The sequence below is a fragment of the Centruroides sculpturatus genome, unplaced genomic scaffold (genome assembly GCF_000671375.1).
Source record: "Centruroides sculpturatus isolate CEXI.00-Female unplaced genomic scaffold, Cexi_2.0 scaffold91, whole genome shotgun sequence".
In the NCBI taxonomy this organism is placed as follows: Eukaryota; Metazoa; Arthropoda; class Arachnida; order Scorpiones; family Buthidae; genus Centruroides; species Centruroides sculpturatus.
In genome coordinates this window covers 902,948-927,508 of record NW_019384299.1, presented here as the reverse complement: position 1 = coordinate 927,508, position 24,561 = coordinate 902,948, and the positions used below count along the sequence as shown (strand labels likewise).

The 24,561-nt window shown below is 34.0% G+C and overlaps 1 protein-coding gene across 3 annotated transcripts in view; it reads left to right on the top strand.

The window, feature by feature from the left end:
* Positions 1-19,370, top strand: part of LOC111634500 (cytadherence high molecular weight protein 2-like) — a 60,848-nt gene extending 41,478 nt beyond the window's left edge. The window contains exons 12-19 of one of the 3 annotated variants that reach the window (XM_023379400.1): positions 2,047-5,679; positions 7,524-7,717; positions 7,797-8,004; positions 12,500-12,668; positions 13,352-13,400; positions 16,255-16,364; positions 16,829-17,193; positions 18,886-19,370. In XM_023379400.1, coding sequence (XP_023235168.1) covers positions 2,047-5,679; positions 7,524-7,717; positions 7,797-8,004; positions 12,500-12,668; positions 13,352-13,400; positions 16,255-16,364; positions 16,829-17,193; positions 18,886-19,149 — 4,992 coding nt within the window. In that variant the 3' untranslated portion in view covers positions 19,150-19,370. Of the gene's footprint in view, positions 1-2,046; positions 5,680-7,523; positions 7,718-7,796; positions 8,005-12,499; positions 12,669-13,351; positions 13,401-16,254; positions 16,365-16,825; positions 17,194-18,885 lie in introns of all 3 variants that reach the window. The other 2 variants (XM_023379471.1, XM_023379327.1) reach the window with 2 other exon arrangements.
* The last annotated feature ends 5,191 nt before the right edge of the window (positions 19,371-24,561 follow it).

Sequence of the window (24,561 nt, the reverse complement as noted above, 5' to 3'; positions counted from 1 at the left end):
AACATATTGCTCCACTAACTGGTGTAACACTGTATAGTTTAAGATAAATCAAACCTTATATTATTTCATATATATCTTCATTTAACGTCCTATTCTGTATTCTATAGTAAAGGGCCATATGTCATTATTTTAATAAGAGATTGGGCTAAACAGTATTTAATGTAGCTTCTAGATGAAGAAAATTCTATATTTGTAAAATATATGTGAAATATTACAGATAATCTTGAATGCTATCACTTACAGTCTGTTTCAAAATTATAAACACACCCAACTTTTTTCAATAACAAAAACATTAACAATTGTAATGTATTTATTATATTAAAATATCATTTACAACATCAATTTAAACATTTTCTGAAATTTTTACAGCAATCTTACAATTACAAAAAAAATTATCACATATTTTCAATTTTTGATTGTTTCAAAAGTATAAACACATGTGCACAAAAAAACAATTTGTGATGTTTCAATATTTTGTAGGTCCACCATTTGATTTAATTAGTTCAAATACTCTATCAGGCATACATTTTACTAGTTTTTGAAGTTGTTCTTGTTTAATATTTTCCCAACAATCCATAATAGCTAATTTCAATTCATTTACAGTATTGTATTGTCTGTTTTGGCCATAAACAAGACAACTCATAATGCCCCAAATATTTTCTATCGGGTTCATATCAGGGCTCCGTGATGGCCAATCAATTACAGTAAGTTTTTTTTTCAGCAAACCAATTTTTAGTTGACTTTGATGTATGAATGGCAGCATTATCCTGTTGGAATTGCCAGTTTTCTCCCCCAATAAGTGGTCCAAAAGTTATTAAATTTTGATACAACAGTTCTTGATACTTTTCTGAATTCATTCTACCTTCTATGAATACAATATCTGTTTTACCTCCCCATCCAAATCCTGCCCACACCATCACAGATCCTCCACCTTGCTGTCTGCTCATTCTGACTTCTTCGTTCTTCCTCAAATCATGCCAGTAGTGACTATAACTGTCAGGTCCATCCAAATTCCACTTTTTTTCATCTGAAAAGACTATTTGTTTCCATTCCTCTTTCCATGTCATCTTGTCTTTGGCCCACTTTAATCTAGCTGTTTTGTGCAATTGTGTTAATTTCAGTTTGGCAGTCATTTTGGTAAATTTGGCATTTTTATGATTATGCATACATCTCCATACAGTTGCTGGGGAAACTGCAATTTGCAATGTTGATGCTGCTTCTCTGACAGACAACTTGTTGACTGTCAGTAGCTGAAAAACCTTTCTTTCGTTTCTAGGTGTAAGGAGTTTAGGCCTTCCACATCGCTTATTTCTGCCATAATTTTCACCCTGAGTTAAAACATTTCTCACAGCATGTGTAGATCGATTTATAGCTGCTGAAATTTGTCTTAGAGATCGTCCTAATCCTTTTGGTTGGTAAATTTCACGTATTTCCTACTCTGGTAGTGTTTTTCCACGAGGCATTGCTTTAAATCATAAAAAACCGTTTAAAATTGGCGCCACATTTTTAATAATGAATGATACTCCCCACTGGTGACAACTAATTAAACTAACAATTAATAAAAAAATTATTATACTAGTTTTATTCACATGTGTTTATACTTTTGAAACACTCAAAAATTGAAAATCTCTGATAATTGTTTTTGTAATTGTCAGATTGCTCTAAAAATTTCAGAAAATGTTTAAATTGATGTTGTAAACAACATACTAATATAATAAATACATTACAGTTGTTAATGTTTTTGTTATTGAAAAATGTTGGGTGTGTTTATAATTTTGAAACGGACTGTATATCCTTATGACTGTTTGCTGGATGCATGAAATTATCATAAATTACATATTTACATCATATGTTTAAGGATCTTGTGGACCATGGAAAAGCACATAGCCCTCCAGCCATAGGTTGCCCATATTTATTGTACAATTTAGCTCTAGGCTAGTCAATCCCAAAACATATAGCCATTTCAAATTTATTAAACAGCTTTTAAAATAAATAGTCTTTGGTAAAATATTTTTTTCTTTAATAAATTTCTTAATTTAATTACAGGATGAGAATGCAGTTTTAACGAAAGAGAATTTCGAACTACTCGACAGTAAAATGAAGATGGAAGACCAAATTGAAAATTTAACAAAGGATAATCTAATAAGAAAGGACTTAGAGAATAAAATCCAATTACTAACACAAGAAAAAGAGAAATTTGAAGAAATTAACAATACAATTGAAATGGAAAATGATAAATTAGTCAAAGATAATCTGAAAATTAAAGAAGAAAATAACAATCTTCAAACCGAAGTCAAAAATTTAAATAATAAAATAAATCAGATTTCTTTAGACTTTAGTAAAGTACACAAAACAAATTTGGAATACGTCGAAAAACTGAATTTCGTAAATGAAAATCTTAATCAAACAATGGAGAAATGTCACAACTGGAAAACTCTGTACGAAGAACTAAAAGTGCAGAACGAAAGCCTCTCTAATTATGTGTCAGAAGTTAGTAAGCAGGAAATTTTAATTGCTAAATTATCGCAAGAAAAGGAAGAACTTTCTAACGAACTCGATAAAATTACAAGTAAATTGATAAATAACGAAACAGAATTTAACAAAGAAAAGGAAAGGTTAATTTCTACTGTCAAACAATTAAACGATGAAAAAATTTGCTTGGGTGGCAAATTAAATATGCTACTTGAAAAGTTGGCAGAACTAGAAAATCAAACTGTTTTGCATAAACAAAATTTAGAGGATAACATAAACAATTTATTAATTGAGAAACAAGAGTTATCCACTTTGTTACAGAAATCCGAATTAAACTGTAGCGAACAGTTAAAGAAAACTAATGAAGCTAATTCGATTATCGAAAAGATAACAAGTGAAAATGAAGTTTTAAATACGAATATAGAATCCTTAAATGCAAATAACGAGTCTTTACGTCAATCCATTAACGAATTATCATTTGCAAACGACGCTTTAAAAAATGATCTGTTAGCAGAACAAGAAAAAACAAAAAGTTCGGAAGAACTTCATAAAGAAGACGTTAAACAGTTGGAAGCAAAAATTTTATCATTAAAGAATGAAAATTCGGAACTGGAAACTCTGAATAGAGACCTAACAAAAGATCTGGAGAAACTAAATAAAAGCTTTGAAAACTTAGAAAAGAACGTAGATGTAATTATTAATGAAAAGTCATCACTTGAAAATGATAATTCTTCTCTTAAGAAAAGTTTAGACATTTCTATTATTAAATTACATGAATACGAAATCGAGAAATGCGAGTTAAAAGATGCTATCGATATGCTTCGTAAGGAGTATAAAGAGAAATTAGATGAAAGTGAGAATAATAATAAAAATCTAGAAACAATTATCATCAATCTGAAACAAGAAATTATCCAGAAGAATATAAAAATTGAAGAAATTGAGGGTTTAGAAGACACATTGAATTCCTATAAAAGTGAAGTCGATAAACTTAATAATTTGTTATCCTTAGCTAATGAGAATAATTCAAAAATAATCAATCGTACAGAGTATGAATTTCATCTCTATAAACAGTTTGAGAGTGAGAATTCTAAATTATACAAAGATGAAATGAAAAATATTCAAAATAGAATCAAATTTCTGGAAACTGAGAATGAAATATTGAAAGAAAAGCTTAAGAGAATTGATATGCCTGCAATAATTTCTGCAGATTCCGAACAGGTGATTCAAAATACGGCTTTCTCTCTCACTGAACAAGGAGAAAATGTTCATTATAAGCATGAATCAACACAAGGAAGTTCTAATCAAATATGCAATAACCTAAATAATAATTCCAATGCAATTAAAACTGAAAACGATCTTGACGTCAAGATTATACACCAGTCGAATCTGAAAGGAATTAATCTAATATCAAACGTAAAAGATTCCACTTGTCAAATGGGGCAATTATGGGAAGTCGGTACAAATCGACGACCCGTCGAAACAGTTTCAAGCGAAACGTCCCAAATTAATTTTGATTTCGAACAGTCTAAATTGATGGGAACAAAACTTAAAGAATTAGACGAATTAATTGTACAGAAAGATAAAATAATAAATGAAAAGGAAGACAAAATTAATTGCTTAACTTCTAAATTAGCAAGTAATAGCGAATCAAACATTCGGCTGAATGAAGAAAATGAAAATAAAGAGGAAATATTATTGATACTTACAAACCAAATGCAGAAATTTGAAAGCGAGCGAGAACAGTTTAAGTTAGAACATGAACAAATAATATCCAAAATGAATTTTCTAGCAAAAGAAAACACAACTATCAAAGAAAAACAGAAAGAAGAGAGAGAGAAGTTTGAGGAAATCTTGAATACTGAAAAAATGGAGAAGGAACAGAAAGAAATTGAGTGTATTAAACTTAAATCGAAGATTCAAGAAGTCGAACAAACATTAAAAAATCAGATCGATTGCTTAGAATCATTAAAAAAAGAGAGAGATCTTTTATCGGAGACAAATGGTAATCTTACCTTGAAGTTAATAGAACTTCAAGATTTAATTAATATTAAAATTGCTGACGAAAAAAAGGTGCTAAGTAATGCAGAAGAAAATGAATTAAACCAGCTTCAGTTACAGAAAATGAATATAAAATCAGAAAAATTAGAAAATCAAGCCTTAAATTATAATTTATCGAATAACTGCGACACGAAAGACATTAAAAATAAGATGGTGATTTGTGTAGAAAATGAGCAGATGGATTTAATTCAGAATAAATTAAAGGAAAATTGTGCGCAACAGACGAAAGAAACATCTGCATCTCGGGACATAAAAATTGAAATGCTTACCGTTAAAGAAAATAATGATGATAAAGAAAACAATTTATGGAAAATTAACATTGGAAATCATTCAAATAAAGAGAAAATTCAACATGAAAAATTACCGAAACAGATAAATTACATTGAAAACTCTAAAGAATTGTGTAAGGAACTAATTCATCAAACTGAATATAAAAACTACTACCATAATAATAATTTAGTTGCAGAAGGTGCGTGCTTAAATAGTAATCAATTGGAAAGAATAGATTTGAATCAGGTAAGAGCTTGCACCAGTAATGACATTAACAAACAGCAAGAAGTATTGCAACTTACTGTACAGATTCCAAAAGACGTAAATCAACAAACCATTTTAACACAAATTAATGAATTAAAAGATCAGTTTAGTTTATTAGTATCAAAGTTTAATTACTTCCAAACTAATAATTCAGAGTCATCTCACCAGAACGAGAAACAAAAGGAATTCGAACTCAAACTAAAATGTCTCAATGAACAGATTTCGGCTCTGTTAATGCAACTTCAGTTAAGCGAAACTCAGAAGCAGACGTTTATGAGAGAAATCGAAAGTTTATCTTTAGAAATTCAGAGTTTGAGGAATGCGAATGAAGAGTTGAGACGACGTAAATATTTCCTAGAAAGTAAAGTCAATAGTCTTGAAAAGGAGCAAAAGGATGCAGATAAAGAAAACACTTGGCTGAGAGAGAAATTGCACTCGTTGGAGACAAAAAATGAAAATTTAAATTTTGAAAAGGACAGTTTGCAGAATAAGCTCAACTTGACGAATCAGGAAAAGGAGAGGTTATTGAATCAAATTAAAGAAGAAGAAACAAGTAAAAAAGAAATGGAAAAAGCACATTCGGAAGAAATACAAAAGATGAAGAAAGAAGAACACGTATGTATTATATGTAATAATTACAAATAACCCGATAATTACTTTAAATATGAAACAAATAGCCGAATTCCTTTAGCGTTCTTTATTTATTATTATTATATTTAACAAGAGATGGTGGTGTGGCTGCCTCGCTCTCACCAAATTACTTAGTACTTAGTCCAGTAATAGAATCCGGCTATTGATTTGGTATTTATATTGCATATTTTATCATTTCAATCAAATTTTCAACATTTGAGACATGACCATTTTAATCTGCCATTTTTAAATATAAGGATATTTGGTGCATCTAGATGACCAGTAGCTAAATAGGCAAATTTCTTACAAAACTGGCCGTATTGTTACTCGGTTGTTTTTTGGATGAATTCACTTATTGAAAGATGGCAATTGATTTTCCAGTATAACATTTACCACTTACCTTTTGTTGTTTTTAACTACAGTTGATCCCCCTAATAACACTGTTGATAATTCTGTATTATATAAATTCCATGTTGTACGAGTCACTTAGATTTTACAAATATGTGAGCCATTCACAACTCGGCACACTTATTTGTAATACCTAAGTGACTCGTACAACATTGAATTCATATAAAACGGAATTATCAACAGTGTTATAGCGGGATCGACTGTAGTCTTTTATAAAATAACAAATTCTTTCCGTAACAAATGGCATCAAAAGTGAATAAGGACAAAATGGAAAGTGCTGTTCGATGTCTTGTTTAATTTTAAATTTCTTTTGTTTTGGGATGTTTTGAACTATTATGACTTTTCTGTTTACATTGCTTATTTCTAATTGATACAGTCAAATAATATTAGAAAATATTTCAATGTACGATTTTTGCATTGTGACATTGTTATTGCCGAATCGTGCACCTTTTCAAATTCTCAACCTTGTGTCTCCACCTCGTTAAGTGTAATTTTCATTGTTTTAAGGTACTTCAGTTTAGTGCCACTCTCAATTGAATGTACACAGTAAAAAGAAAGGCAAAATGGTGATACTAAATTGAAATTTATGTATGTTTTCCTATTTGCTGCTTCTTGAAAGGTGTTTGAGTAACAAAAAAATGGCTAATTAATCCTAATAATGGGTTTAGAACAGCGTTTCCCAAACTTTTCAGACTACTACCCCTTTTAGTGCATATATTTGTTTTTTCAAAATGAATTATTTGTCTCCCTTTTCTTTCAACACCTCTCCTGCCCCTTGCCTTCCAGCACTTTCTTGAGTCTTCTATCACCTTCAAGGGGCTTGTAGCACTCATTTTGGGAATAATGGCTCTAGAATGTTTTGGTATAGATGAAGTTAAAGCATGATAGCCACAGTGTGTTGTTTTGACTACTTTGGAATCGAGGCAAAAAGGTTTATCAGTTTTCTGTCTAGTTGGGTTATTTTTTACTAATATTGATAGGAACTTTTGATCTTGTGTGAAACTCATTTAAAGTTTAAGCTGAATATGTCTGTGTAAGATTGTTCGTATAGTCTTGATCATTGATAATGTGTTCGTAGAATGCCCATATACAAAGATTTCAAATTTTCTACAACTTCATAGCAGTCAAAAAGATTGCTACAGTAATTCCATTATGGCAAGCTATAAACAGCCATATCAAATTGTTATATTCCATTAATTGACACGGAAATATTTTTTCCCATAGTGTATCTATGTGCATTAGTATCTGTTAAAGGGGAATACCATAAGAAACTTCGGTTCTTCATTATGGGCTGTCACTTCGGCCCAATATGATGAGCCACAACAAGCGTCCTCCTATCCTATATTGATGTTATTTTAATATAAATAAAAAAACGAATTTATTTAATTTTATTAATAAAACCCTTAAAACATTTAATGTAGAATCAAAGGAAGAAAACTGTAACCAAGTTTAATAAAGAAATGTGTGAACTTCAGTTAAGAGTCAAAGAATCAGAATTAAAAAATTTACAAATTCATCAGGAATTTAAAGCCTTATTACACAAATATGAAAATTCAAACGAGTTAGTAACCAAGCTGAAAGATGAAGAGAAGGGTTTAAAAAAAGAATGCGAAAGGTAAGTCTCTTAATGATTATTTATTGCTTTTTTTTACTTAATATATAAATTATTGTCAAATTTTATTATCATTTGTTAGGCTGAATAACTTGCTGAAAGATAAGAGTAATGCTGACAGACTGAAGTTTTCCGAAAGCGACTTGTCCACCACACGGAGTACCTTGGAGAAACAGAACAAAGAATTGAATTTGTTAAAAGACAAACTGGCGGAATTACAGAACGAAAAGAATGCACTTAAAGGACAAATAAGACATCAGGAATTACTTTTAAATAAAGAAGTTGAACAGGTATTCTTTAAATTTAGAATATGGACACTTTCTGACTTATTACATAATATGCAAATTAGATAAACTTCCATCATAAAAAGGATTAATAGAATTTATTAACTTATAAAGTGAATTTAATTGTCAACTCTAATGATTCTTGTTGCGTTATCTCTTACAACTTCCACATAGTAACTGCCCTTTAGACAACATTTTAATTATGGTATTAAAGTATATAGTGAGCTTAGGATCAATTTACACTTGCATTAAGGTTCTGATTATATAAAGATGGTTTGACACTTTCAGTATTTGCCAATTGCCAAATAATTCCATATTCGTCCTCTTTGATTTGGCACAGTGTAGTGACAAGGAGTGGAAAATGGCAAATACTGAATATTCTTCACACACAAATCATCCACACTACTCGGTATTAACCAAATGTTTACTTGGGATTTGGCAGATACCAAATGTATGGAGCTGTTTAAGGATTTTTAGCATGATTTGGGCACCAAATACACTGTGCCAAATTGCAACTCCTGACATGTACTCTTTCATATCTCTAAGGTGTGCAGCCGTTGACAGTAGTGTGATTTTATAGACGAGGCACAGTCTCGTCACTCGTAAAAAACCAAGCAATTATTTATTGTGACATCGTCACAATGCTGATCTGCAATTTTTTAAATTTTGATGCACAGTACTATTGATTTTAGTAGTGTCTTGCCGAAGGACATTTTCAGTAGGGCAAAGGGCCCTTGGTCCCAACCCTAAAACACTATCTACAAAGGAAGAAATAAAGCCACCATCCCTCACATATTTTGTAAGAATGACACCAACAACTACAATATGGTAACAAGCATCAGAAATCTTCTGGAATTCCACTTTCCAAACGACAACTTGGAGGAGGACCTGGATTACCAGAAAACCATAAGGACAGAGACTGAAAACTACACTGGAAATAGCATGATAAATGGTTCTCTTTTCTCGAGGTGAGGGATGCTATACACTCTCTAGCCAATAAGAAGGCACTGGGAGTGGACGGCATCACTGCCAAAATGGTCAAACAAGCTTTCAATGATGTCCCAGTTGCATTCTTCACCTTCTTCAATGCTTGCTTATCCACCAGCTACTTTCCGAACCAATGGAAGGTGGCAAGCATAAAGTTCATACCCAAGGTCTCTAAACCAGTTAGTGAAAAAGACTATAGACCAATTAGTCTCCTCCTTGCTCTTGGGAAGGTTTTGTATAGATTACTAATAGGGAGAATAAATTGGCACCTTGCTATCACTAAAAGCCATCACATCGATCAATATGGCTTTAAAAGGTGCAGCTTGATGGTCACTGCCATCCAAAGAGCTAAGGATTTTATCCTGGATGCTTGGCAGGAAGAGTGCCATGCTTTTCTTATCAGCGTGAACTTTAAAAAGGTGTTCGACCACCTCTGGTGGCCGGCAGTCTTAAACAGATTATAAATATTAAGGGGGTACCTTCTATTCTGTAATCTCACAAAAAGTTACTTGAGCAACAGAAAAGCAGGTTTCTTCACTAACACGTTTAATGTGATGAAGAAAGTCAATCACGGCTGTCCTTAAGCTTTCCATTGTGGGCCAGGCATTTGGAACCTTGTCTACGACAGCCTCTTGAACATAGACACCAATAACGACAAGAATCTTAGAATTCAAGGGTTTGCTGATGACACTCTCATCCTCCCTCCTAAAACCGCATGGTGTGACCATGCGGTTTCCAGCCGTGCAGGCTGGAAATTGCATGGCAACCGCAACGGCTGTTCCCATTAACTAGTAAAACCCCCTTTGAAAACTGGTGTGAATGCAACCACAACTAGAAACAAAAAGTTTGTTCTACTCGCAATGATTGCAAACATGCATCCAATCAACAAATGCCTTTGTGTCACATCATATGGTGATAACATTGAAAATAGTTCATCATGGCGGATAGTTAGAGGATTAATACTTTTACAGAATCGAGATTGATCAAGCTTATTCAGGCTCGTGAATACCTGTGGGATTTTAATTCTTCATTTTATCGAAGATTTTATCTTTTTGTGTATTTTTGCCAGCTCTGTTAAAATAATTGCCTTTTTTTCTTTTATTCATTCCAGAAAAGGAACTGCTTGCTATTTTAATAAGGAAATTCTGTAAATACTCTGAAGTAGAATGTAAAATGTCGGCAAACTCATGAAAGTAGTCAAAAACAAGCTACTGTAATTTTATCGGTATATTATAGGGTCACATGTTTCTGAGTTGCAATGTCAACGAACAATGTGGGACCACGAGAAGACGTGCATGACTAGCACTTGTTTCCAGTTGCAGTCGCCTGCATGGCTAGAAATTGCATAGTGTGACCAGGGCTTAAGGCACAGGAACTGCAACGAGCTTCAGAGAAAGGCAAACACGATTCTGCAGGAAATCCTGGAGTGGAGTAATATCGATAAATTACCAATTAACCATAACAAGTGCAAGGTGCTGGTCTGCACAAGGAGGGCTAACAGGAAACAACTGCAGTGCCCACTTGGTCTTTACATGGATAAATCATAAAATCAAAATAACTTCTCATCTCCAGTACCTTGGTGTTTTCATTGATCCACTAAGTTGGAAATTCCATGTAGAAGAGATGTGCAAAAAATGAAGCAAAGAATTAACATAATGCACCATACAGCCTGTAACACCTGGGGCCTTAGCAGCAGGAACACAAGGATCATTTATAAGGGGGGCTATTAAGCCTGCTATGCTCTATGCTGCTCAGGTATGGGGCAAGAAGGCTGGCCTCGTTCACACTAAGAAGAAAATTCTGTCTGTCCAGAGGGGCATGGCCATTCGGATATCCAAAACATACCAGACCGTCCCAACTGATGCCCTCCTTGTCATTACAAATATTATACCGATCCATTTAAAAATCAAGAATATTGTTTGGAGATGGAAAATCATAAAGACAAACTACGACATCACTGAGGACATGTGTCAATTTATAAAACAAGGTGACTATCCCCCAGACTGCCAGAACCTCATTCGTGATATAAAACAATACAAATTAGACAATTACCCTACTGGAATTGAAACCATGACCCATCCAGCTGAACTAAGCAAGATAAAAATTAACATTAACAATAAAGAAGACGATAAAGCCGACTAGTAAGTTTTTACAGGCAGATCCAAGAGTGAAACTGGAACAGGGGCAGTGATAGTCATCTAAAGTGCCTCTAGCCAAATTACCCACCAGCAGTATTTTAAGCTCCAACAACCAGGCGGAGCTCTGGGCCATGTAGAGAGCACTTACTTCTATTACCAATAAACACACACACCTCCAGGGAAGCATAAGAAGCTTCAATACTGATAGCAGGTACTAGTATGTCCTTTGTACCCTAGAAGGGAAAGGGTAGAGTACCAGAATGATATCAAAGCTAAACACCTTGATAGAAATCTAAGCAAGCATAAAAATATTTCCCTCATCTGAGTCCCTGGCCACAAGGTAGTCATTGGAGTCAAGGGAGATCTACTATTTAGTAGCCATCCTAGCCAAAAAAGCACTCTGTTACTATTATACGTACTGTAAATACTTGGTTGTCTTTAAAATATGTGATGCGGGCAATCAGAAGAACCCCACTTCCCTTCCTCTTTCCCTCCCATCCCTCCCCCAACCAATCCTTTCCCCCTTTTTCTCTATGGGGCTAAGACAGCCTTCCTTCTTTGTTTCAAGTAGTGTCTTGCTTCTGTACATCTTACTTTTCCTGTTAACAAGAGTGTCATGCCAGTCATCTATATAACTCCATTCAGGAGAAAATATTTGAATTGAAATAACATGACTGCTGGTCCAAACCAGAAGTTTGTATTTACAGTAGTTAATCAAGGCCTCCGGCTCCTAAGTTTTCCATATCTGGTCTCGGTTTTATCTGTCAAACTCCATTCTTGAGATTAAGAAAGGACAGAGGCCAGTGGGAAATTATACATCTGCAGTTTTAAAATTGTCAACAATATTTCTTTGGTGACAATTTTAAAACTGTTCCACTTACCATTAACTTTTAAAAAGTGGCTCTAAACTCCTGCATAGAATTAAAGTTTTTCTCAGAAGTCTTCAATGTTCCCTCTTATAAACTACCATATGTAAACATTGAACCATTTTACAGTCCTTTGATTGTTCTTGATATGCAAATAAGTGTAAAATATCCCTAATGATTGGAATCATCATAAAATTTCTCCATTTTTAGATGCATCTTTTAAAAATCTTTAAGTGATTTGTCTATATGCATCATACATAACTTAGATATGTTTCATTAGATTATACTGACTTAGTGATCAAATTTTCTTTAAATTAATTTGAAATGAGTGTCATATATTTAAGAGAAATAAATTCTTTCAGATAACAATCTTATTAAAACTCTACAAATACAAACGTCTATAACTAAAGGAAGATTTAAGCCTGCAATTTGGCAAATTTGGAAACAATAATTAACAAATTTTGCAGATTTTATTTAATTTACTCAATAAAATATTAATGTATCTTTCAGAAAAAGTGCTTAGGAGTTCAGCTGAAACAAGCAGAAAACGAACTGAGAGATTTGAGATTCCAGTGCTATAATGCTAGCGTCAAGTACGACACGTATTCTTCGAGGCAGAGTATGTCTTACTCTTACAATCAAATCAGAAATTCATATCTGTGCAGGAGAAAATCTTCAAGTAAGTACCAAATGCTTGTTAACGTTAAAAGAAATATAAGAAGAATTATCAAAAATAAGTTTTAATCAATTGGGCGGATGAGGTAATAAAGGCATTTGCTTGCTGCTCTGATGACCCAAATTTATGTCTGGGTTAGAGCATTGGAAATTTTTATGAATGGTTTTAACCAGATACATTAGATTTTGTACAAGGTGTCCAAAAAGTTACTTTGTTTAATGTCTCCCAGCGGTCTCTAAGTCAGGGAGTGAAGTCTGGAGATATAACGAGCCGGATTCTGAGGGAGATTGTACTATTGGAAAAGAAGTCTTTCAAAAACTGTAGTCCAAAAACCAGAACGTCTGCGAGAGATCAGTAATGCCGTCTACTGCAAAGCAGAAACTCGGGGATACAACTTGAGTCTTGTATGCAATGCTGCATTTATAATTTTAATGTCATTACAAGTTTCTCGCTGCATGCAACTTTTTGGACACTTGGTACTTCATCATCCACCAAGTCTACTGTAGATCTGGCAAAAACTACATTGATTGTGGGGGGAAAGGAACTGAGCAGTAAGGTTGTTTGTTCAAAGAAAACAACTTACAAAGACAAGTTTGTAAAAAAAATTGTTATGAAGGATGTTTAAAATTAAATCAAAACGTAATTTTATACTGAGCTTTTCAACAATTATTTATGAACAATTTCAGGTCATGACGAAAAGGATACGGGTTTAAGAACCATGTCGCATCTCAATGAGTAAGTATTGGTTTTATTACTAAGATTTCTCTTAAATCATAGTGATTTACATGTGTGAGATAAGCAGGGGGTCAGAGGTTAATCCCTTCTGACCACTTAATCTGCATGGGTTGGTAAAACCCGATCTCGGAGTAGTCGGATGGTTTAGGAGGGCAAATCGAGTGGGGAGTACGCTGGTAAGTTGGCAGGTGTCCTTTCAATGACAGACGACAGGTTTAACAAAATAGCAAAGCATTTATTGAATAATTAAACTAGGTTACCTGACGTGATAATAATATTAAGTTTAAATGTGGTTAAATATGAGTTAACTATACAGGGGCCACTCTTACAGCTCTAACGGCTATTTCGAGAGCTCGTTAACATTCACCAAGCTCTAAAATACAAATACTTCTATGAGTATATGACTGATATGAGTTCATTGAATGGGCCATAGGAATTGTAGTCGGCACAGGAACTGTAGAATGACGTTGGAATTTTGAAGTTGTGGTCTGTTGTGTGGCGATGTCCTTTCAGTTGCTGTGTCCGGTGTATGGAGTCAACATGCACACATAACAAGCATAACTTCCTTTGGATCACCTTGAGCTTCCAGGGGCTTGAGCTTTTATACTGTCTTTGTGGGAAAGGAGTCATGTGATCGACTTCTGTTGACATTAACGGTGCATTCCGATCAACCAAGTGTCAACTTTCCCACCTAATTGTGAAAACAAACGGTGACCTCCAATATAATTCTCACCAAGAGCGGGTTTTTTCCATCGGAGTTGTTTACAAATTTTTCCCGACAACTATAAAAGTCGTGGATCTCGCACATGATTATGAAGAACAATTTAGCTGGATATAAACTAAATTGATAGTTATTATTATTTTTTTAATTTATTGTATAAGTGACAATTATCCGATGTTAGGACTTTTGTAACCTTATCTAAATGTTTACAAAAGTAACAAAGATGACAATAAAAGTTTGACTGTCCGAACTCTTATCATCATGGGATTGTTGGGTTTGCTTAGATTAAAAATACATTAGGTTTGTAATTTTATTTTGAAAATGCAATAATTTGTATACATTGTTTTTACCATATTAAGATAATTTACATTATTTTAAAAGCAACAAATATTGACTCAAATTATACCAAATGAAATATTAAAATTCTACTTGTGCTTGTTTATGATATAAGACAACATTTAATACAGCTAATGGCTGTATAATACAATACCAGGCCAAATATCTGACAAGCTCGAGACTAGAAGCGGTACGGGTTTCTGGATAGGGGCTAAATGACGGAAAGAATAAAACTGCTGACATACGGTGTATTAAAAACATACTGGAACTGGCATTATGCAACATTTATGACATGGAACCAAAACAAAGTAACCATTTTGTGAACTAAAGCTGTACTGCAGCTCACCAGAACTAGCTATTTTCAAAATAGTAGGTAATTCTGGAAGCTGGATATTTTGTCCATTACTGTAGTTGCAAAATTTCTTATAACTTTGATTAATCTGCAATTTGATTAGAGAATCACTTAATAAGTTGTTATACTATATTAGTTACAAAATAGAATCCTAAACTATTTTATATACAAAATACATCTAAAGGCGTGTCCACGCTATTCTGATCGGCAAGGCCGAATATGTTGGATGTTCCTGTCTGTTTGTGCCAGTTGGCATGGCAAATTCAAGCCAAATCTTCTCATCCTTGAATTATACGAGGTCTGTTCAAAAAGTATCGGACTTTTATTTTTACCACGTAAACCAATGATGCGCGGGAGGCCTCTTTCGGTGGAGTTGTGGAGGGGACAGTCATGCACAGCCCTGAATTTTTTCCCGCCTGCAGGAAGTGTTAGTCGTTGGCCGTCGGCCTATGAGTGAGGACATGTAGCGAGCTCTCGTCAGATTCCACTAAGTTGGAAAATGACTGAACAACGTGAGCAGCGGCATTACATCAAATTTTGCCAAAAACCTTGGCGATACCCGAGCGTAAACCATTCGCAAGATTCAGCAGGCTTTCGGAGACGATCCTCGAGGCCAGAAAAAACGCGGCAGGTCCGCAGCAATATCAAGGTCATGTTGACAGTTTTTTCGACTCTCATCGGGTGGTGTGTCCTGAGTACGCACCACAGGGCCTAAACATTGCAATGGAGTACTACCAGGAGGTCCTTCGTCGTCTTTGTGATGCTATGCGATGCAAACGACTGGATCTATGGTCGATCAAAACTTGGCAGCTCCATCGTGATAACCTTGTACCTCAAAATCAATTTGTATCAAAATTTGTACCTCAAAATCAATAAATGTATTTTTGCCGACCAAAGGTCCGATACTTTTTGAACAGACCTCGTATATACCAATTGATCAGAGCTAACATAGACATTTTAAACATGTACAGTACATGGTGACACCTTAACTTTTCTGCATAGTCCATTATCAAGTCCTTCATCTACTCACTTCCTCTATGAAGACTTGAGTGTGCCTAAAATCTATGCTGTTAAGGTTCACAACAATGAATAGTACTTAAAATTACTTGTAAAGAAGTAGAGGCCGCTTGAATGTCTTCCTTGTTGCACGTTAAGACTGTGCCTTCTGATATGTGGATGCACAAGAGATCTTCAACAAACTAATTGGCATAACATGGATACAATATAATGTTTATCTTCGAGCGTAAACAGTAAAAGAAGAATGGATGAACTGAATTGCATAAATTTATAATTGTCAGTAATCTTAACATTATGATTATCGTCCAGTTACCTAAATACAGTATATTAAGCCTGGGTGTTTATAAATGTATATTGTTTGATTTTGAAAACATTTAACCACTTTAATATAGAAATATTTCATTTTTATTTATTTGTTTTAATTTTAGAGCGACAAAATTGGAGACGACGTTTGGAGCCGATCACAGTTTGTCTTCAAGTTCCTATACCGAAAATAATCGCTCAAATCTTGCATCTACTCCACATCGACAAGTTCCAGGTAATATTGTTTATTAGTTTATAATAGATGACGTTATTTATATTGTGGAGCAAGAAGACTGTTATACGTGTTATGATAAATAAATGTTTCAAGATACTGATATTACATCAATGATAAAAAGGAGTGAACATTAGATGAAGGTATGAAGTGATATGTTTGATTTTTGTGGTTGGTTCCATTGCTGGTACTTTTTGGGACAGCAAGTCCATTACTCATTTGACTAGGCCTGCAATGGGGCCAGGTAATGATAGATGGTGCCCAATATCCGGATGGACTACCTGGAAAAATTCCTGGGGTTTTTTGACCCATCTAGATTTAATCCCAGATTTACCAGAGTATTAGGATGCTAACTTAGCCACTTGACCATCTGGTCATCTTGTATAGAATATTAATATAGTTTTGATGCAGTTTATCTTGTCACACTTTATAAAAATGTTTTAATAAAATCATATGTTCCATAGCAGGTACAGGATCTCAGTTTATGTGCGAAGACGAAGAAGGCGAATTCATGAACCAGAGCCACCTCAGTGATTTGAAAGCCGGGCGGTGTAATATCAAAGATCAGCAGCTAGTAAGGATCAGCGAGCTTCAAAGACGAAACACGCTCTGCCTCCCCCATCTTCAAAGTTCCTATCCTGTTGAAACTCAAATGCATTCCATTGCCGAATTTACAGACGACGCTCTGAGAAAAGGGACTGCGGTCGAGGACAAAATTTTAAAAGTGGTAGATTCAAACAGCAAAATACCCATCAAAGACAGGCAAGTCAGAAGTAAATCGTCGTCCACCAAACGTAAAGTCATAGAAGAAAGAGATCCCAAATCTACGAAAGTGAGTGAACTTTTTATTTATTAGTTACATAATAGTGACCTGTTGCATAGGGTGAGATTAATCCTACATTTAAAAGTTTACTTCTACAGCTTGAGAGTTTAAGATCTTATTTATCAGTTGTTATAAAATTAGTTTGGGAAGAAGTAGAATAATTTAGTTTTAAAAATAGTAAAAACTTTTTTTTATTTTTAATACATACATATTCATTCTTCAACATAATTATCATTTATTGTAATTTCTAAATGTTCAATCACTTTTGTGTTCTTTAGTCCATTTCCCTATGACAGCTTGAAATTTTTCATCAGATATCAAAGCATTGTTGATCTTTTTGCATCTGTTTCACTTTTAGAAGCAATCGAAAATGTGACTGTACCAGATCTGGGCCATAAGGAGAATGCAGAGTAACTTGCCACTTAAATGTCCTTATCATTTTCTTACTGCAGCATGATCTTGCATTATCACAATACAAAAATAAAAGACTGTTCTCTCTACTGATGCTAAAGTTTCATAATACACTTACTATTGTATATTCAAGTTCACGCTGCTAAACAAGAATTGATCAAAGAAAAATCTTTTTTTCCCCACATAATGCAAAAACTGATTGAATGTGTGAAAAATATGCTTGACTTGGCTTTCAGGTTATTTCAAAAGTAACCGAATTTTGTTGACGCAAGACACTGATGCATTAAAAACTATACATCTGGCTGCAATTTTACTCATTACAGTTTCATCTAATCCATGGTAGGGTTGGCTGCCAAGGATGGTAAATGGAGAATGATGCATTAACCGAATAATCTATGATAAATTGAGGATCGGGACTGGATTCAACCCCAATCTTTTGTGTCCGATTTTATTTCTTTATATGCAAGTCATCAAAACATAATACCATATTTACTCGCGTATAAGACGAGGTTTTTATTCATTTTTCACTGAATCAAAAGCCTAGGTCATCCTATACGTGCAAGTGAAGGATGCTTTGCATTTTTGCAGTGAACTATGTATTCACATTTTTAACCTGATGCTCGCTCTATGTTTAAAAACAAAAGTATTTTATCTGGGTCATTTGAATCCTTGAATAGCAATAGGAAAAGCAAAGCTTTTGAGTTGAATTCTAAAATCCCGATATAAGTTTAAATTTATTGCCAGGTGAAAGCAGATGATTATTTGGAAATCAGAATTCAAAGAAACTCATAAGTGTAATCAACGTAGAGTGGATTTGACTGTTAAGAATTGGCAAAAAAATTTCCGATTGTCCAGCTTTACATGAACAAATTATGTTGTTGCTTTTACAAAATTTTTCCTTAAATGCATGTAAATGCATACATTGTCCTGCAAAAATCACTTACAATTCTAATTTTATATCAAAATTTAAAATGCATTAATAAATCTAATTTTCTTTATTTTGATCTTTAAAGTCGCACCTCGTCCTATATGCAAGATTGTCTTATGTGCGAGTAAATACGGTATATTTACTAGCATTGGGTTATTGTACACTTCTTAATTTTATTTAGAAATGATTAAATTGAAAATTAAGGCTTAATTTTTAAAAAAATGCTAGACAGTTCTAAGTAGTTTTTAGAAACTTAATTTGACGAAAACAATTTTAAAATATTTTATTTCCATAAAGAACATGCAAAATTTGTTCTTCTAAGCTAATATTCTTAAACCAAAATTAAGAATAAATTATTTCAGCAGGCAAAATACACCATTCACCCTTCTACCTATCATAAACCTGGCCCTCCTACTCCGGGAAGGAAGAACGAAGAATCCTCCTCCAAGGCGACGCCGACGCCAAGAAAGAGGATCTTGTCAAACAAGGAAAACAATCCGACGGCCACCCCGAACACCCATCGTAGATTTAACTTCAAAACTCCTTCCAGCATCAAAAAATTATGGAAGTTGCGAAGAATTCACACACCCAAGAACGAAAAGGGTAGGAAGAATGGCAACGAATAACGGCAAAGGACACATATAACTTTTTGGTACAGGTAGATTTAAATTTTAAATGTTGATAACTTTTATAAATTAAATGTGTATATATTAAATTCTGGAAAAATGTTTAAATGGTTTAAATTGTGATGATATTTCTTTTATCATTCCAAAAATATTTTTACTTTTATTCCTATTGTGAGATACTGTTACAAGAATATTGTATTTTCTTTAAATAAAAGGTTTTAAATTTCAAACCAAAATTATTTTTCTCCCAACTCATCATCTAAATGAAAGGCTTAAAGGAAGACCCACTCATGAAAGAAATGGTTAGGGTCTGGAAGAAAAACTGCAATAATATGGTGGTCGATCATTGACTTCGCTCCCACCGGTTCCCACTTGTTTGGACCTCTAAACGCACTGTGATCGTGGATTTTGATAGAGATGGATAAAAGTGACTGTGTAAGATTAGCTATATGTCCAGCTGAGAGCTTTAGGAAGTTCCTTTTTATCCAGTTCATTTTATCATATTTATCAATCAATGTAAACAGATAACATGTGCTTCAAATCTTGCCACAGTATCTATCTGTTTACATTTTAGTTTATATAGGTCATTGATAATTTTTTCTATTCAGTTACAATGTTTCTTTGCTATATTGCTGCATCATTGTAGAGAAAGAAAGTTACATTTTAACTTCTCCACTTAATAGTGAATTGGAAAACGAATATTCAACAAATTCAACAAGCATTGACTACTGTGACAAGTGTTTTTGTTCTGTATTCCTCACTCACTCTCTTGTTTTTGTATTTGTTAATAACTTACTGTTCCATTGAGTTACAGACATTCAAGTTTGAAAAAAGTAAAACTTCTCTTTCTGGAAAATTCATTTTGGACATCAAATACAAAGTGTTTTGTAACCAAGTCTGATAACCATGAAGTTTTGGGTACCTCAAACATATTATTGCATCTCTTTATTCTTATTATGCTTTGATTGGTATAACTTTATCCGAGGTTAGTTCATTTGTGTATCTTTTTAAAAGCATCTTCTCACTTATCTCTTGCCAAAACTTTTACTTAGAAGATAAAAAGATTGTGTGTATATGTTTGGACAAATAGTACACTCCCTGCATTTTATTGTCATTTGCTTTCTACTCTCCTGTTTCATTTTTGTTATACGGGTTTCGATTTTCCATAACCGACATTTCTGTCGGTGGCAGAGTTTTCATTACTTACTGAGACCTTTATTTTCTTTCGCCACTTTCACATAAAACTGCACCCATAACCTGTTAGCTTCATAGGCAAGACTACATATCTAGTTTAGCCACACACATTATCTGAGCAGAATAGCTGGAAAAAAACATTGGAGCTCTCCAACATTTAGAAATATTTTTGTATTTTTATATAGGTATTCAATTCAATAATACAATCTTCATTTCCCATTTATGATGGACAATTTTAAATATAGTTTTTAACTTTTGAATATTTTAAAATGAATTTTCATGTATAAGATTTCAAATTACATAGTTTGCCATTTGTTTTAAAGATGAAATCGTGCAAATACACTTTGCATTCTTAAAGTACGCTACGCAAAGAGCAGTGTTAGGTATGTTATTGATTGCACGACAATGAATGCCTTAAGCATTTCAATGTTTTGCAGGCAATATTCATATATCACTTTGTTTACAAAATATCACAAATCCATTGTATTGCCCTTTGAAGCTATGAAGAGAATGCATGAATTAATCACTTGTATGATATCTTCAAAACATAGTTTGACATGCTATTTGAAATCTTGTACATAAACGTTGTTCCTTTGTCAATACCATATTCTATTCATAAACGTGGCTTTCTCATTGTTAAGATACTGAAATTTCTAATATTTTTTTTATATTTGAGATGAATTCTTTTAGTTTCACAGTAAGCAAGTCAACATTTCTGTGTAAATTATTTTATATCATACATACATACATATACAAAACAGTATACATTTATAAACAATAATTAAAAATTATGTGGCCAGGTTCTCGCATAATTCCAGACTTTCGGCGTCTGCGGTACAAGCTTTGCACGCAGTCTGTCCGTATTCGTCCTGAAAAAATCCCTCGGGACATGGAATACAGGAGGATACCTTAATCTCCCAGTACAGTCCTGGTGGGCAGGCCACTAATACAAAAGACAAACACAATTCATGTGCTTTTAAGTAATATTGAAATGTGATATATTTTAACTACATAGTTCAGTACAAGATATATTACTATTAAATTCTAATTAAACAAAAAAAATCTGATTTTAAGGACAAATTCAACTATGAATATAACATATGCGTGAGGTTTATCTATACGGCTTTGTGCACTTGGGTCTCATACACTTCCCTTGCCCATTCTTTGATAGGTGGCAGAAAGCCATATATAAAGTGTTTGGTTCTTTTCCCTCTCCTACATAGACTAAATTTCCTATGCCCAGAGGGATGCACTGTCAAGCATGAGGAACCCCATCTTTAGCTATCTGTGGAGTAGTCTCACAAAATTGCTTGATATATAAACCATAGAGAGATCGAATAGTGCAGACAGACAGAATATTGTTTTTAGTCTTGTGGCTGCTATAAAGCTAAAGAACTACCTATGAAGATAGATAACTTAGAAAAGAGAATTTAGTTGTAGGTTGAGGTTATAGATACACACTAGAGTTTATAAGCAAAAACAATGGATTATTATAGGATTAGATAGCTTCTAACTACCCTGCTGCCTACAAGGATTACCAAGAACATAGCAGTAAGTGCCATCTGAAGCATGACTGCCTGGAAAATTAGCTTCAGAGTTCTATTGATACATTTCCCAAAGTAATATTAAGGATACAACTGGCTTTGGAATAGGTATATTGACATTATTCAATAGAAAATACACAACAACCTACAAATAACCAATAACTGGTGCAAACGTTTTTGATGCCCCCTCTTGGGCTCTTCTTTAGGCTTGTTTTTATATCTTCCATTGTAACTGGATTCTTTAATTCGAATGTTTATAAAAATTTGAAATTTTTTCAGAAAAAGACAAGTGGAAGGAATCCATGAGCTATTTGAAATATATTTTTACCAATGGGGATTTGTTATGTGCACAATACCTTATTTAAATTTACCGTCTATGAGAATTGCCATGCTGTAGAGAGATTCATTTCTTCTTGAAAATAATGCATGTGGATTTGTGGTCGGCTTTAAAGATTTCCATTGCTTCCAAAGTTCTTAGTTGCCCTTGATGTTGGGTGGTGCGGATAACATGTGCTTCGTCGAAGATAGGTGTGATGCCCAGGTTTGTTGCATATGTAGATAGGGCTGTCATACATTTATTATGAGTGATGTAGGATTTATGCTCTTTTATTCTTGTGGAGATTTCTTAAGGAGATATTCCCAATTGCACAAAGGTATCTCCTTAAGAAATCTCCACAAGAATAAAAGAGCATAAATCCGACATCACTCATAATAAATGTATGACAGCCCTATCTACATATGCAACAAACCTGGGCATCACACCTATCTTCGACGAAGCACATGTTATCCGCACCACCCAACATCAAGGGCAACTAAGAACTTTGGAAGCAATGGAAATCTTTAAAGCCGACCGCAAATCCACATGCATTATTTTCAAGAAGAAATGAATCTCTCTACAGCATGGCACAGCATGGCAATTCTCATAGACGGTAAATTTAAATAAGGTATTGTGCACATAACAAATCCCCATTGGTAGAAAATATATTTCAAATAGCTCGTGGATTCCTTCCACTTGTCTTTTTCTGAAAAAATTTCAAATTTTTAAAAACATTAGAATTAAAGAATCCAGTTACAATGGAAGATATAAAAATAAGCCTGAAAAAGAGACCAGAAGGGACATTGAAAATGTTCGCCGATCCCCCCCGGAANAACTTCCTTTGGATCACCTTGAGCTTCCAGGGGCTTGAGCTTTTATACTGTCTTTGTGGGAAAGGAGTCATGTGATCGACTTCTGTTGACATTAACGGTGCATTCCGATCAACCAAGTGTCAACTTTCCCACCTAATTGTGAAAACAAACGGTGACCTCCAATATAATTCTCACCAAGAGCGGGTTTTTTCCATCGGAGTTGTTTACAAATTTTTCCCGACAACTATAAAAGTCGTGGATCTCGCACATGATTATGAAGAACAATTTAGCTGGATATAAACTAAATTGATAGTTATTATTATTTTTTTAATTTATTGTATAAGTGACAATTATCCGATGTTAGGACTTTTGTAACCTTATCTAAATGTTTACAAAAGTAACAAAGATGACAATAAAAGTTTGACTGTCCGAACTCTTATCATCATGGGATTGTTGGGTTTGCTTAGATTAAAAATACATTAGGTTTGTAATTTTATTTTGAAAATGCAATAATTTGTATACATTGTTTTTACCATATTAAGATAATTTACATTATTTTAAAAGCAACAAATATTGACTCAAATTATACCAAATGAAATATTAAAATTCTACTTGTGCTTGTTTATGATATAAGACAACATTTAATACAGCTAATGGCTGTATAATACAATACCAGGCCAAATATCTGACAAGCTCGAGACTAGAAGCGGTACGGGTTTCTGGATAGGGGCTAAATGACGGAAAGAATAAAACTGCTGACATATGGTGTATTAAAAACATACTGGAACTGGCATTATGCAACATTTATGACATGGAACCAAAACAAAGTAACCATTTTGTGAACTAAAGCTGTACTGCAGCTCACCAGAACTAGCTATTTTCAAAATAGTAGGTAATTCTGGAAGCTGGATATTTTGTCCATTACTGTAGTTGCAAAATTTCTTATAACTTTGATTAATCTGCAATTTGATTAGAGAATCACTTAATAAGTTGTTATACTATATTAGTTACAAAATAGAATCCTAAACTATTTTATATACAAAATACATCTAAAGGCGTGTCCACGCTATTCTGATCGGCAAGGCCGAATATGTTGGATGTTCCTGTCTGTTTGTGCCAGTTGGCATGGCAAATTCAAGCCAAATCTTCTCATCCTTGAATTATACGAGGTCTGTTCAAAAAGTATCGGACTTTTATTTTTTCCACGTAAACCAATGATGCGCGGGAGGCCTCTTTCGGTGGAGTTGTGGAGGGGACAGTCATGCACAGCCCTGAATTTTTTCCCGCCTGCAGGAAGTGTTAGTCGTTGGCCGTCGGCCTATGAGTGAGGACATGTAGCGAGCTCTCGTCAGATTCCACTAAGTTGGAAAATGACTGAACAACGTGAGCAGCGGCATTACATCAAATTTTGCCAAAAACCTTGGCGATACCCGAGCGTAAACCATTCGCAAGATTCAGCAGGCTTTCGGAGACGATCCTCGAGGCCAGAAAAAACGCGGCAGGTCTGCAGCAATATCAAGGTCATGTTGACAGTTTTTTCGACTCT